The following is a 16,200-nucleotide window of genomic DNA, read 5'->3' as shown; positions in this document are numbered from 1 at the left end:
CACCACACGGAACTTGGTCAGCAGGAAATCTGCATTACATCATGGGAATACAGGGAGGTCAGCCCATAGGATGGAACGCAACTCCCAGAAGGCAATGCACTGATAGGGAAATGCAGTTTAATGTTTTACTGAACTCATTCTATATGGAACATTTCAAATCTGTTCAACAAAACAAAATGTTCTAATTCAAATAAAATTGACCCAAAACATTTAACTTTCATTTTCCTCATGGAAAATATATTTTAAAAAAGATCTGCAAAATTGAGGTTTTCCCCACAGAAAATGTTTATTTAACAGAAACTGCATTTTCCACCGGAAAATAATTCTAATGGAAAATTCCTGATTGACTGCAGATAGAGCCATTTTCACTTATGCCAAAATGCAAATTATTCATTCAAATACAACTCTGATGGAAGGGGCATAACCCCCTTGAACTCACCAGGGTTGAATTTGGCTCACTGAGTGTAAGATAGGCTTCCCACAGGAGACTAAACTCCTCACAGCAGGAAACAGACCTTTGGTGCATGTATGTTTTGCCCAGCACGGAGCACGTTCCTGGCATATAACAATAAGTACATTTAAATAAAGACCCCATTTTTATAAACATGGCTACTTGGCTCTGGCACTAAAGGTCAGGTTCCCCGCTGCTGAAGGAATGAAACCAGAGTCTGGGAACCAGCTGAGTGAGTTTCTAAATGGGGCTGTTGAAAGCACAGGAGACAGTAAAATATAGCAAACAGTGACTGGGCAAATGATAAGGATAAGGAAGGGAGAAAGCTTAGTGCAGTGAAGAATGAAACAACATTTATGGGAGAGGAGGAGTACTTGTGGCACCTTAGAGACTAACAAATTTATTTGAGCATAAGCTTTCGTGAGCTACAGCTCACTTCATCGGATGCATTCAGTAGAAAATACAGTGGGGAGATTTATATACACAGAGAACATGAAACAATGGGTGTTACCATACACACTGTAAGGAGAATGATCAGGTAAGGTGAGCTATTACCAGCAGGACAGTGGGGTGGGAGGAGGTATTTTTTCATATTCTCTGTGTATAAATAAAGTCTGCTGCAGTTTCCACGGCATGCATCCGATGAAGTGAGCTGTAGCTCACGAAAGCTCATGCTCAAATAAATTGGTTAGTCTCTAAGGTGCCACAAGTACTCCTTTTCTTTTTGCGAATACAGACTAACACGGCTGCTACTCTGAAATCAATCTCTTTGGTCACTCGATTATAGACCTAAAAGTGGCAATTCTTCAACAAAAAAACCTTCAAAAACAGACTCCAATGAGAGACTGCTGAATTGGAATTAATTTGCAAACTGAATACAATTAATTTAGGCTTGAATAAAGACTGGGAGTGGATGGGTCATTACACAAAGTAAAACTATTTCCCCATGTTTATTTCCCCCCCCCCCACTGTTCCTCAGACATTCTTGTCAGCTGAGATTGAAAAAGAGATTGAAAAGAGATTGAAGTATTCTCTGACTGGTTTTTGAATGTTATAATTCTTGATGTCTGATTTGTGTCCATTTATTCTTTTACGTAAAGACTGTCAATTTGGCCAATGTACATGGCAGAGGGGCATTGCTGGCACATGATGGCATATATCACATTGGTAGATGTGCAGGTGAACGAGACCTTACCTGATCATTCTCGTTACAGTGTGTATGGTAACACCCATTGTTTCATGTACTCTGTGTATATAAATCTCCCCACTGTATTTTCCACTAAGTGCATCCGGTGAAGTGAGCTGTAGCTCACGAAAGCTTATGCTCAAATAAATTGGTTAGTCTCTAAGGTGCCACAAGAACTCCTTTTCTTTTTGCGGACACAGACTAACACAGCTGCTACTCTGAAACCTGTCATTTATGGGAGAGATTTTCAAAGGCACAAATGGGAGTTGGTGCCTAAAAGCCCCTCATGATTTGAAATTTTCAGCCCTGAATATTTTGCACTTCTATACCACCTGTTATCTAAGAAACTCAGCATTAGCAAATGAGCTTCACAATCCCCTCCTGAGACAGACGCTCTCATACAGATGTGAACCCAGAGAAGTTAAGTGACTTGCTCAGCAAGGAGTAGAACCAAGGAGTCCTGCTGTCCATTCCCCTGCTCTGACAGCTAACCACACTCCCTGTAAACAAGGTGAGTGTTGGCTGCAAACATGTAGGATTCAGATTGCACTGACGAACGCTAGTGAGGAAGCTATGAAGCAAAAGCAGAAGAGAAACGTAGCTAGCAGCGCATCTCATTTGCTGGTTCAGTTACATATGCACATCAGGTAGTTTCACAAACAAATAACTAATTAGATGTATTTGCATGTGCAATTGCAGTCATTTCACAACCAAATTAGACACGCAATTGCACAATTATCCTGACATAAAAATGTGGCTTATAATGTGAAAAGAGACTGAGTTAATAGCATGCATGACCAGACAGAGGGCTCTAGTGAGGCAAGAGAAAAAATTTTTGGTGCCCATCAACTGAAACATTTCATTTTGATTTCAACATCTTTTTTTTTTCTTCAAGTCTAATTAGCTTAGATTTCAAAACAAAAACATGTTTCAAATGGAAAACCCAGAACGTTTTGTTACAAAAAATGTCAAAACAAAACTTTTTGGCAACTCCAAACCTCTTTTCTAACTTTTTTGAGTTGGGAGATTCACTGACCTTGTTTCATAAACACTTTTGTTTTTCAAAAATCAGCAGTTTTCAACCCAAAAAGTTTAATGGAAAAATACCAGACCAGCTCAATTCTGGGGATTGCAATTCGAGGAACTCTGGGAACTGTAGGCACAGTAAGGCATTCTGCGAAGGTTCCCGGGGCTGGGGGGAAAATATAAGCTGCAGAGAACAGGGCATATTGTTGGCTCTCCCCAGGATAAGGGTCTAAGTGGGGTTTAGGAAGAGCCTGGGAAGAGACCTAGAGATACAACTGAAGGACTGGGAAATGTACCCGAGGAAGGAGTGATGTTTGGGGCTAGAATAACCAGCAACTGGGAGGAGACATGGAGAGGGCAGCAGCTGCTTATGTGTCTCCACCAAATTGCTGTGGAAGAAGCCCAGTGACAAGACTGTCAATGGCCCAAAAAGGAGGTGAATCCACGCACCAAGAGGTAAAGGCTTTGGACTGATGTTAGATTTCTGTTTACCTTGGAAGGGGAGGAGTTTACTTTGGTTTGATGAAGAGCTAAATTAACCTCAGAGAAGGGGAAACAAAGCAGTAGCCATGTTGGACAAGCGAAGAAGGTAAACCACAGCTACAAGCCTTCAGCTGAGCAAAACTTAGCCAGGCTTGCTTTAATGGAATGAGCAGGCATATCACCTGGCAACCTGGCTAAGAGATAGGAGATAAATTATGGGAGTGGGAAGGGGAGAATCTGATATACTGCTCGCTGCTGGTAGAGGTGGTGAATTCATACATAAAATGTTGAAGATGAATGAGAAATGGATCTTGTATCGTAATTTGAAGACATTTATAACTAGTTGTGTGTAAAAGCAGAATGTTAAAAAATCCATCTGAGATGCTACTTCCGTAACTATTATTTTTGTTACTATTATAACAAGGAAAAAAGAGAATTTATGGAGGAACCTCATTAATACCAATGTAAGGCATTTTGAGATTAACAGCATAGAGCAATGGGTAGCTGAAAGAAAAAAGCTGCTGTATAAATTCTAGAGGCATGCATAATAGGATTACTGAATTGGAGCTGCAGGTTTTCAAGGATAAATCTGATATTACTGCAACAGCAGAAACATGGTTGAAACAGGGAAATACATGGAAATTTAGCACACCAGAATGGAGAGATTTATACTCCTAATAAAGCAAAAGGGAAGGAGAGCATAAGAGAAGGATAAATATTACAATATGCAGAGAAGCTTTTTACAGGCAGGGGGATGTGGGTACTCTAGGCCTGCAGGGCAGTAAAAAAAAAAGATAAAATCAAGTCATGCTCCAGGAAAGTCTATGAGAAGATCAGAGGTTTATATTTTTTCCCATGGGACACTAATTGTTCTGATATTGATCACGGTATGAATTTATGAAAACTAAATAAAAAAGTCCTTTCTTTTTTAAGAGGCAGGAAGACTCATAGATACATATATATTAAGGTCAGAAGGGACCATTATGATCATCTAGTCTGACCTCCTGCACAATGCAGGGCACAGAATCTCACCCACCCACTCCTGCAATAAACCATTCACCTATGTCTGAGCTATGGAAGTCCTCAAATCACGGTTTAAAGACTTCAAGGTGCAGAGAATCCTCCAGCAAGTGACCCGTGCCCCATGCTACAGAGGAAGGCGAAAAACCCTCAGGGCCTCTTCCAATCTGCCCTGGAGGAAAATTCCTTCCCGACCCCAAATATGGCAAATCAACTGAACCCTGAGCATGAGGGCAAGATTCACCAGCCAGATATCCAGGAAAGAATTCTCTGTAGTAACTCAGATCCCACCCCAGCTAACATCCCATAACAGGCCATTGGGTCTATTTACCATGAATAATTAAAGATCAATTAATTGCCAAAATCATGTTATCCCATCATACCATCTCCTCCATAAACTTATAGAGTTTAATCTTGAAGCCAGATAGGTCTTTTGCCCCCACTGCTTCCCTTGGAAGGCTATTCCAGAACTTCACTCCTCTGATGGTTAGAAACCTTCGTTTAATTTCAAGTCTGAACTTCCCAATGACCAGTTTATATCCATTTGTTCTTGTGTCCACATTGGTACTGAGCTTAAATAATTCCTCTCCCTCTCTAGTATTTATCCCTCTAATATATTTATAGAGAGCAATCGTATCTCCCCTCAACCTTCTTTCGGTTAGGCTAAACAAGCCAAGCTCCTTGAGTCTCCTTTCATAAGACAGGTTTTCCTTCTCTGTTCCAGTTTGAATAATTCCTTCTTAAACATGGGAGATCAGAACTGCACACAGTATTCCAGATGAGGTCTCACCAGTGCCTTGTATAATGGTACTAACACCTCCTTATCTCTACTGGCAATACCTTGCCTGATGCATCCCAAGACCCGCATTAGCCTTTTTCCCAGCCATATCATATTGGTGGCTCATAGTCAACCTGTGGTCAACCTCCTCCGTTACTTCTAATTGATGTGTCCCCAGCTTATAACTAAAATTCTTGTTATTAATCCCTAAATGCATGACCTTACACTTCTCACTATTATATTTCATCCTATTACTATTACTCCAGTTTACAAGATCATCCGATCCTCCTGTATGATATCCCGGTCCTTCTCTAAATTGGCAATACATCTCAGCTTTGTGTCAACCGCAAACTTTATTAGCACACTCCCACTTTTTGTGCCGAGGTCAGTAATAAAAAGATTAAATAAGATTGGTCCCAAAACCAATCCCTGAGGAACTCCACTGGTAACCTCCCTCCAGTCTGACAGTTTACCTTTCAGTATGACCCACTGTAGTCTCCCTTTTAACCAATTCCTTATACACCTTTCAATTTTCATATTGATCCCCATCTTTTCTAATTTAACTAATAATTCCCCATATAGGACTGTTTCTTATAGAGTTGTTTGAAAGGTCTAGATAGTCAGAGAATTTTCAGGTCGTAATCTCTAGTAAAACAAACCATGTATGCTACTTAAACTTTAGCTGGTTTGTTTTGTAAATTTATTTATTTAGTCAAGCTCAGACCAAATGCAGCCTCTGGTTTCCAGGGAAGTCCTAGTATCTAGACGGTTTTATGGGTTGGCAGACTGAGACCCCAAGAGAATGAATATTGGGCAGAGGTCACGGAGTGAGAGAATGGATCAGCTGAGATTTAATCCCCAGGACCTCAACACCAGGGAACTGCCAGACTCGAAGGATGCCAATATCTGATACACTCATGAGGTTCAAGTCCTGGAAAAGCAACATTCCCATCTGATTATTGGAAGGCTGCTTTTAGAGAACTGCAAGTGAAACCAACCTTTAGTCCCTTTAGAAAAAGAAAGGGCTATTTAAGAAAGACCACAACTCGGTTGCATCCAGGTTAAATTCAAACAGAAGCAAGGGCAACAGAGGACAACGTGGTTAAGTAGGGATGTAGTGGGCGGTCCTCTGTATAAGTAGAAGGCTTTTAAAAAATATAGACAAACTGGTAAGGAAGATTGGGAGATCCATAAAAATAAGCTGATGTAAGCTACAAGGATAATCAGAGGAGCAGAAGGAAACATTGACTAAAATTACAGTGAATATTTCAGCTAACAGTAAAAGATTCTGCAAGTATAGTCACAACAGTCAGAAGAAATTGATCCAGTAAAGGAACCAGTAGGAATTAGAGGCAAGAGATCAAGGAAAAATAGAAGACTTTGTTATACAGGTTTGTTTGTGGGATGGAGAGTAGTCTAAGGCTCCGACTCTGCAAATACTTATGAACAGGCTTAACTTTATGCACGTGAATAGTCCCTTTGAACACAACTGGACTAAACTGAGCTCAGTGGAACTACTCATACATATAAAGTTAAATACCTGCGTAGTTCTTTGTAGGACCGGGGCCCAATGCTGCAATTGTATTACAGTATCGTGGGGAGGAGTGTAATGTGCATGGAAGAGTGGAAATGGAGAGTATTTATAATATACATCTCTATAGCTCCCATTATTAGAGGACGTGGTTGCTGGGAGGAGGGGCAGACAGCCCTTCTTGAGGCAAACAAAGTGTTAAGAAAAGGTAGTACACATTTCTCAAGTCTTAAAGAAAATGCCATCAATAATTAGTGAGACAAAAACTGCTGTTTTGAAAAGTTCTCTGATATCAGCTCCGATATTTGAAGGCTCTGAGGGGACAGGATATTAGCAAATCTAATAATATTATTCCTATTTTATTTAGGTACTAATATTGCTCAGCATTGTAAAAGACAAAGTAGACATTCCTTGCCCTGAGGAGGTTACAGCATAAAAGCCAATCAAAGATTCAACACGATGTATGGAGAAACCCAGAGGAGATGTTAATTTAATATGTTTATTTTTAGTTCATTCATGCAGTCTCTCTCTCTCTCTTTTTTAAATTTAGTAAAGATCCCACTTCTTCCCTCATATACCTACCTCTTCCTTTAATGGTGTTGGGAGCAGGGCAAAACTGGGCCCAACATGTCTATCAGATATATTGCAGAAAGTTATTCTAGATTTGTTAGGTTAGGTGTTGTGGAGAAAATATTAAAATAGAAACAATGAGGAGAGATTTAGTTAGGGAACCTGCCTTGAAAAACTTAATCCGATTAGAACTTGTTCCTTATCATCTAACTGAGAGATGGGGCAAAGCTGACAAAGGCAAAGCATGCAGAGGCTAGAAGGAGGGTTAATGGCTTGTTGACAAAGTCCGGCATTGGCTTATACAAAGGCTCATGGTGCAGAAAGTACAATAGTTTGTTGAATTATTTTAAAAATTGCTTGAGCAGGAAACTGCAACCCGTTTATGTATATGACATTTAATTGGAAAGAATCTTCTACTGAGGAGCCACAAATCCAGAGACTGGAAAGAGTAACTAGCACAGATGAGAATTCTACTGACTAAGACGGAGATTTTGGGTAGAGAGGAGAGAACTAGAAAGAGGTTGTCTAAGTATTTCAGTCTAGCCCAACTGTAAAATGGGAAGGGAAGAGGGATGAGACAGGAAATGCTGGTTTGTACCAGTTGAAGGACACTTTGTTGATAACTACTGGAATAGATTACTATGGTCCCCTTTCCATGGGAAAGGTTTGAATGTCCTGGAGAGGGCACGATGCTGACAAAAGCAGAAATAGTCTCATTTTAAGAGGAAATGTGAAAGAGGGTGATGCTGGCAGAAGAATTACTTGAAGGTCACCTACTCTATTAGAAGGACTTACATGTATGCAATAGCTGGATGAGGTGAGGCAGTGAGTCCAGATTCAGAGAATGCAGTCTTAAAGTGATGATAACTGGGCACAACTGTTTGATTCTGATAATGGGTCAGACCCCCAAATCCTTACTCAGTCCTTTCCATGGTCAGCTGCCCAGTGACTTCAGTCAGACCTTGGCCTGTGTCAGGATTGGGCCCAATAAATACAATAGATGGATGAGCTCTCAAGGAAGGTTATCAAAGCAAAGAGTACACTGTCTACAAACCCAAGAGCAGCGAGTGGAGAAGTATCCACAAGCAAAGAGGCAAAGGTTTCACTAGACCTAGTGGCCTTTTTCTGCCTAATCTAATCATCTCTCTTTTCCTTGCTACAGTTAAAGTGACTAGAATCTGTATTTGTCTTCAAATATTCCAGCAGTTCCCAGGCAAATTACATCATCACATCAATTGTAATAGTGAAACATCAGGGGGGTAGTTTAACATGGGAAAGGCAATAATGCATTTGCAATTCACTCTAGATTAGTCCAAAGTCTGCCATGCTGAATGCACTTACTCTGAGAAAATTCTCAGAAGATAAACCTAGAGCGTATTTCACTTATAAATCCCAACAGACACTTATTTGGCAAGAGTGACTCCCTGCTCATATACAATAAATCGTGAGCTTCAACAGTCCCTAGTGGATTTTGACTCAGTGCCATAGATAGCTAAGCACGAGGCCTCTGGTTCAGGATTCCATAGCTGTGCCAAAGGATGCCTATGCATTATTAACATCTTCAGCACAGTGTTATCTGTGCCATTTGAAATAAAAAAGACCTTCTGGGTCCCCGCCTGTCATTAAAAAAGCGATAACCAATTCATCAAAGCAACCCCACACTTTTCCTTTTCCCTGCCAGAATAAATCACTTATCCCACACACACTCTCTTCAAACTATCTTCTCAGAACTTTAAAGACACTTTTGTTTATACCTGCAATGCTGCAATAGAAACAAACCCATTTTTCAAAATCAGAAAACAAAACAAAACATAATACACTTGCTACAGGGACAAAGTTCCAGTTTGCATGTAGAAATGTACATCAAGCAGAAAAATATACATTTCCAGAAAAATAGCTCTGCTTTCATTTTGCTATGCAGCAGTATTGCAGGAGTACTGGTCCCAGAAATGTCAAGCGTTCAATCCTTTAACGTTCAGTCTCCAATCCTTAATACTGCATTTCCACCTCTTTTAACCTTTATTTTTATCTCCCCAGTTACAAAATAGCCATGTTTGTTTGCAGATGTTTCATCGTTAATGAAAATGTGCAGTTGCAAGGATATTCTCTAATGCGGAGCAGCTAATTAGCCATCAACTATGACACTAATTTCTCAAAACTATGATGTTCTTTTCAAAGTGTACTAAAATAGAACTGCTGGATCCAAGTGTAACAACTTCAAACCAAGCAGCATGTCAATCATTTATTAACAGCCAAGGAATTTCAATCGCATTGTATAAAGGGGAAAATTAAAATCTGCCAGAAGCAGGTAAGAAACAGATCTAAAACACTGTCCTCAGTAAAGCTGAAGACTAAAAGTGCATGGTACTTCCTTGGGGTGTTTGCATTTTACCCTGAAAAGTTAAGATAAGCCTTGAAAGGCAGCATTTATTAGTACAGCCATCCTTGCTTACCACTAGCTAGTTAGAAATTATTCTGAGTAGCCCTATACTGAGTGATACACACCATTATATTTTTACTAGTTAAATTCAAGCTAGTAAAACTCATAGAAAACTTTATACAGATCATTACAGTTTTGGACCAAGATTGGACATCTACTATGACAGTGCATCAAAACAAGACCTAGGACAAGCAGTAAATAAACCTTAACTGCTTCTCAGAGAACTTGAAAAACCTAGGTAAAACAGCCCATGCTTTAGATAAACTAATGAGGTTACACTTCTCACTGTAATTGTGCATCTGTTCCAACTGGCCTCTGAGGGCTGGATGGCTTCTGATGTTTATTTCCCTTTCCTCAACTCTTTCATCTACCCATAGATAATAATAACAAATAGAAAATCTTTCCCTGTTTTGCATGAGGCCCTCCCAGGCTCCCAGCCCTCCTCCCCCAATAAAAACCTTATCCAGGAAAGTAGAAGAGCCATAGATTCCATGAAGTCCACTAGGGACTTGGCTATTGTTAATCAGTGTTACATTGAAGGCGCTCAAACCCTGGGCACCAGTACAAATCTTTAAAGGCACATACATCAAACAAACGTCCCCGTTGGGGGGGGATATGACAGCTTATGACAGTTGGCTGCCAGGGACCCATTTCAGCCCCCACAGGCAATACTTATGGATGGCAAACATTGAGCAGTAATTTGAGAACTTACCTTGGCAGCTACTGAAGAGTTGGGCTTCTCTAGAAGATCCCAGAGTTTTTTCCTCTTGTCCGCGCAGCAGGTGTTATCAAATTCCTCCCCTTCCCTTTCCCTCAGCGTCTCGGCTTCCCTCTTCAGCTCCTCGTTCATCTGCTCTTTTTTCTGGTGGTACCTGGCCTGGCAGCAGGACTCCAGGTAGATCTCGTCGATCCCCCAGTAGTCTAGTTCTTGGCTGAAGGACAAGGCGCACATCTCCTCCATCATGTGCAGCTTGCCCGTGCGGTAGAAGTTCAAGATGGAAGTGAATGCCCCCGGGTGCCGGTCAAAGAAATACTCGTTCTCCTCCAGGTTATAGTCATCACAGATCTCCATGAGGGACTCGTGCGTGTTGCAGTCCCTCAGCTTGCCCAGCCTGGTCCGGGGCAGCCTGTCCAGGGTTCGCCAGAGAACTTCGTGCGCCAGGCCCCCCACGTTGAGTTTGACCCTCCGGGAGCAGGTCTTGCTCCTAACGATCTCCATGGGGTCTGGAGGCAAAGAGGTAGAAGACCGAGATCCATGCTTGTTCATGCCCGCGGGCATCGCTGCCTCTGGAAGGCTCCGCGGGGCCGGGCACTCACGCTTCAGAGCCGGCGGGCTTCACCTGTTCTCCTTCCCCTCCATGCCGAAGAGCTGCAAGAGAGAAGCCAAAGCCGCACGGGTCATTCCCCCTGCCCGCCGGCTGCGGGCGTCAATCAGAGCGGCCGACAGCTCGGTTCATCGGCTCCAGCGCGGCGCCCGGCTGTGGGAACGCGCTGGCCGCTGTTCGGCCCCGTGGTGCTGAAACCGGCCCGCGCCGGAGAGGGGGAAGAGCCGCTGTGCCCCCGGGGGAGCCGGCCGCAGGGGCAGGGGGCGCCAGGCGCTGGGCACGCCCCGGGGCGGGGAGGGGGCCGAGACTCGCGGGGTAACACGCGCCTTTTCCAGGGCTACAGCCAGCCTGGGAGAGGGGGCCGCAGGCGAAGGGAAGGCGCTGGACGCGGCTCTGCCTTGGTTTGTGGCGGGCTGCGAGGAGTAAGAAACACAGAGCGGGGCAATCCCCCCCAACCCCCCAGCGGCTTTAGCCGGACTTGCGGAAGCCAGGAGCATTATTCGAGGCTCCAGGGGGCCATGGCAGAGTGCTGGCCACACAGACACTAAGCCCTGGGGGGACACGCACAGTTCCCCCGCACCGTGCGCACAGCACACGCTCCTGTGGGGACAGGCCCCCAGGCTAGCCACGCAAGAAGCGAGGGATGTTTACTCAGCTCTAAAGTCATTACAGGAGCTAGGCTTTCGCTTGGCTTTCGATTGCCTCTCCCCCTTCCCCCGAGCCTCCAGTTTTCTTTGGTTAAACCCAGGTTAAGGAACCGTGAACTTCCAAAAAAAGAAAGTGGAGCGGGTGCTGAGAGCGCGTCCAAACCAGGAGACAGGGCTTCTTGCCACGAAGGGTGGGCGCCCTCCTCCCACGCCCCCCAAGATGCAGGGACGGGATTATGCACGTAGGGTCAGGGGGAACACTGTTCCCAGCTACGGGCTGCCTGCCTGCCTGCCTGCCTCCTTCTCTCGCTCAGCCCCAGATGCTTTTTATAACTCTCCCCTTGTGAATCTCCCGGAGGAGATTGGATGGGGGGGGGGGGGGCGGGAAGAGATGGATTGATTGCCAGTCACTTTAAACAACGCATTTCACATTTGGGAGACTCTCCCCCCATTTCCCTCCCTTCCATCCCACATAAATCAACGGAGGGTCAGTAAATAATAATAAACCCAGCACATGCTTATTACGAAAGCAGGCTGCCTTGCAACATCCCCTGGCACTGTTGCTTACACAAGACGGCATTAAAATAAACCCAGTGAAGATGGGAAGCAGCTCACACGGTCCTCCATGCCCAGCCTTCCAGCCCTATACGGATTTCAAGGGCGCGCTCTTTCGCCTCTCGTAGCCAGTGCAGGGATCCTGGCAATCAGTGGCCATGTCTTTAAACAACAGCCGGATCTGCTCCTTGACCGTGACCCTGGCTAGAACCATAAACTCCGGCAAACGCTCCTAAACCGGCTTTCCCCTTTTTCCCAGGCGAGCTGGGCTACCTACCTTCTTCGCCAAGCATCAAAGCCGGGCAGTCGGCAGAGAACAGGGAACCCAACGTGTGGCTACATCCTGCATCAGCCAGAAAGCGAGCAACGAGCTGAGGCCGTTTGCATTGGCTCCCTGGAAGCCTTAGGCAGACAGGTCACAGTAATATTCCAGTATGTCCAAGAACCCCGGCTTGGGAGGAGGGAAGCAAGGCAAATGGGTCCACACAGCCGCCTGAAAGCTGCTGATTATTCCCAGGATCCTTTTGCAAGCAGCTTCCCAAGGCCTGCACTTGGATGAGGCTCGCTCCCTCCGCCCCCGTCTACATTCCAAAATGGAGCCACCTTTTCTCGTTCTAAAGACACACAGGAAAGCGCCTCTCTTTCCTTGTGCTGTCTCTTAATGGAGATCAACAAGTCTGGTCTGAACCTCTAGCTTTTCCCTGCAATTCTGACCCAGCGTTGTTTAGAGTGAATGGGAAGTTGGAGGTTGAGGAGAGGAGGGCAGCGCCACCATGAGCTGGGATGCAGCATTGCAGGAGAAGTTAACACTTGCCGGGCCTGGCTGCTGCCAGCCTGGGGATGATTTAGAAGGGAGGAGCCTGGAAGAACTTTTATTATTAGAGTTTATGAAGAGTGTGGGTGAGAGAGGTTCCTGAGCATTTCTCCTTAAGAGAAGCTGCACCTCAGGTCTTTTATTCACATACACCCCCCCCATAACACACACACAAAATCCCTCTGTTCCCAGACAAAATGATACCGCAAAAAGCCAACCAGGATTTGTCTCAGACTAGTAACTGTTAGGAGCCGAAAGCAAAGTTATATTGATAAACGTAGCATGGCCTTTTCCTGTGGCTGTGCCTTGTTGAGCTAGGATCTACTGGGAGTTGAGCTGTTAGGTATGCACCAGGTGGGGTTTTCTCCCTGTCTATCATCTAGCCCTTAGCACATTACACTGTTGCAGTTACTCTGACTTCAGCAGGAGTTTGGTCTGAGTGAAGACTGCCCGATTTCCTCCCTGATCCCTATAGCCTAGCCTTTATTCTACTAGATCTTAATGATGCATGCATAAATTGATACTGAAACATGGAATGGGGGGTGCAGGGGAGGAAGCAGATCTCTGATGTTGGTCCGGTTTATGCACTGCACTAGATAAAGTAAGAAGGAAAATTTCTTGACCCTGGGGACAATACTGAAGAAATAACTCTGATGCATGTGGCACTACCCAGCAGGCCCACAACCTATTCTCTGTATCCCCCCCCCCTTCACCTGCTATTTGCTTCCTTCCTCACTCCCAGCCTGTAGAATGTCAATTTAGACTGTGAACTATTCAGTCTGTAAAGCACTTGCGTTGGGTGCTACATGAATAATAATTAAGAGATTAATCCTCCTGCTAATAGTGTTCTCCACTTATTACTATGCTTCTCTCACCATCCAGTCTCTCACCCTGGTACTATCATCTAATTAATACCTATATGTTAACCTATTGTCCTTATCAAGACAGTGCTATACACACTCGGGGCTTGTAGGGTCAGGACTTTTTATCTCTAAAGGAACTCTTACACAGAACTTTTCATTAGTACAGCTCAAAGCACGTTACAAAGGAAGAAAGCATCATTATCTAAATTTTATAGATGGGGAAACTGTGGAAAAGAGCAGTGAAGTGACTTGCCCAAGATCACCCTGCAGCCACTGGCAGAGCTGGGGATAAAACCCCTCCTGAGTCCCAGTCCAGTGCTCTATTCACTAGGCCACACTGCCTCAAAAAAAGGCTATTACTGTCATTAAAGCACATGATCTTCAGTCAGAAGATTTGGGTTCTATTCTTGCTTCTACCACAGGCTGTGGGAGAGTCCTGGGGCAAGTCATTTCAACTCTAGGGCTCAGTTTACCCATCTGTAAAATGGGGATAATAATAATAAGCTGCCGTGCACGGGTCAGGCTAAATTATTAAAGTTTGTAAAGTGCTTTGAAATCTTCAGTTAGAAGATACTATGAGAACAGGTTATTTGCTTGTGGTACCATCTGTGATGTCCGAGGCACATTATCTTACATTATAATAAAGTCAGGCCTCTGTCTGTATAAGATGAAGCATCTCTGAAGGATTGTAAACATTAAATGGTACAAATTCAAATCGAATGAAGAGCTCCTTTTTCTAACTAAACAGGCCCCACTCTCTCAAATGGTAGCCCAATGCTAAAGTGGTGTGGTCATCTGCTCCAAATGCCTATCAATTTCCCTGTGAGATTCATTTTAAACTTTGACCCAATGAAAGTAGGATGTAAAAGCCCTCCCTTGGAAGACCTAAAATCATGATGGCTGGACAGCATCAACAGATACTGGTCTCTCATGGGCATCCTATCCTGAAATGTACCAAATTTGGCTTAGAACAGAATATCATGGAGGTGCATAACACATTCGGTGACCTCTATCCTGTCCAAGCAACAGCGTGAGAACTAACCTCTGCCTGTTTACAGGGGAACAGGAAAACGACAAGTAATACAGAAGACAATAAATCAGATTCAATCCAGATAAATCTTGAGAAGAGAGGCAACCCTTACTTTTATCACCAGTGCATTTATAACCTTCTACACCACTCTTATGACACTGGTAATATCATTCACATGTTACTGTAGAAACTATGGAGTACTAGCTGAACAGATCATTGTAAGGAGGGGGAAAAGGATTTACAACAAAATAGCCTATAACCAAGTTGGCAACATCACTGTTGATTGTTCACATTAGACTCCTTCCTGCCTGTTAATGCTCAAACGAACAGGCTCACACTGGAGTCAGAGTGACTTCTCATAGAAAAGCTGTAGGATCAGGCCCTAAATAAGGAAGGAGGATTGCCAAGCTGATTACACCTGAAAAGAGTCTATTCAGAGCAGGGCGGGCTCTAGGATTTTTGCCGCCCCAAGCAAAAAAACTTTTCGCCGCCCCCAGCTCCGCTCTTTCCCAACCCCTTCCCCAAATCCCCGGCCCTGCCTCCTCCCCCTGGCGTGCCGCATTCCCCACCCCCCATTGCTTCCTGCGGCTCCTCCCCACCCTAGCTCACCTCCGCTCCGCCTGCTCCCCTGAATGCTCCACTTCTCCCCTCTCCCTCTCAGGCGAGGGAGAGGCAGTGTGCTCAGGGGAGCAGGCAGAGGTGAGCTGGGGCGGCGGAAGCACATTTCTAGGGGCGGCATGGCCGGCGCCGGAATGCTGCACCTGGAAATGTGCCACCCCAAGCACCTGCTTGTTTTGCTGGTGCCTAGAGCCAGCCCTGATTCAGAGAGTATTTCTATAGCTTTGCGTCCTCCCAGAAACTGCTCACTGGGTCAGCTCAGGCAGTTTGTCAGCAAAGGGCAGCGCAGGGATGCCAGGATATAATACACACCGCATCTTCTGGCAAAGTTCTCTAGCCCAATAGCACACAGTCTCTCTGGCTCACCTCTCTCGGTTGATATTTTGTATACCCGAAACATCTCAAATCTTAATTTGTGGTTTATTCTTTCAAGGCCCATGGAGCCCACCACACACTTGAATAACGATCATTGGCAAATCCTGTTCACTGCCAAGCATTTCTAGTTATTAACCAGGAGATTCCTTAAACCTCAAATACTTCAGAGAGCATGTCTAGTATATGGTTCAAATGTATTCCCCTGGGTTTACCATTAACTGAAATTACCTATCTACCTACCCAGATTTTACCTGGTAAGTGCCAAGGAGGATAAAGCAGCCTCTTCAGCATTTAGCCAGGGCTTTCAGCTCCTTAGTGGAATATTCTGAGGCTACCTGTGGAAAATATCCTGCCACTGGTCAGGACTCCCAAATGCCATTGACTCCCATAGGGTTCCACAGCTGGTAATGTGAAAGGGCTGCCCAGCTTAAAATCATTTCCAGCGTCTCCCTGTCCATTCCTGTGGGATAGATGAAAAGGTTGATTTA

At 44.4% G+C, this 16,200-nt stretch overlaps 1 protein-coding gene across 1 annotated transcript in view; it reads right to left on the bottom strand.

Annotated features, from left to right (window-relative positions):
- KCNB1 (potassium voltage-gated channel subfamily B member 1) overlaps nucleotides 1–10,849 on the bottom strand; it is a 191,444-nt gene extending 180,595 nt beyond the window's left edge. Inside the window, exon 1 of the mRNA XM_073309469.2 lies at nucleotides 10,198–10,849. Coding sequence (XP_073165570.1) covers nucleotides 10,198–10,764 — 567 coding nt within the window. The 5' untranslated portion in view covers nucleotides 10,765–10,849. The remainder of the gene's footprint in view (nucleotides 1–10,197) is intronic.
- Nucleotides 10,850–16,200: the final 5,351 nt, after the last annotated feature.

This window comes from Lepidochelys kempii, chromosome 13 (genome assembly GCF_965140285.1).
Source record: "Lepidochelys kempii isolate rLepKem1 chromosome 13, rLepKem1.hap1, whole genome shotgun sequence".
NCBI lineage: Eukaryota > Metazoa > Chordata > Testudines > Cheloniidae > Lepidochelys > Lepidochelys kempii.
This window is presented reverse-complemented; position numbering and strand designations above follow the sequence as displayed.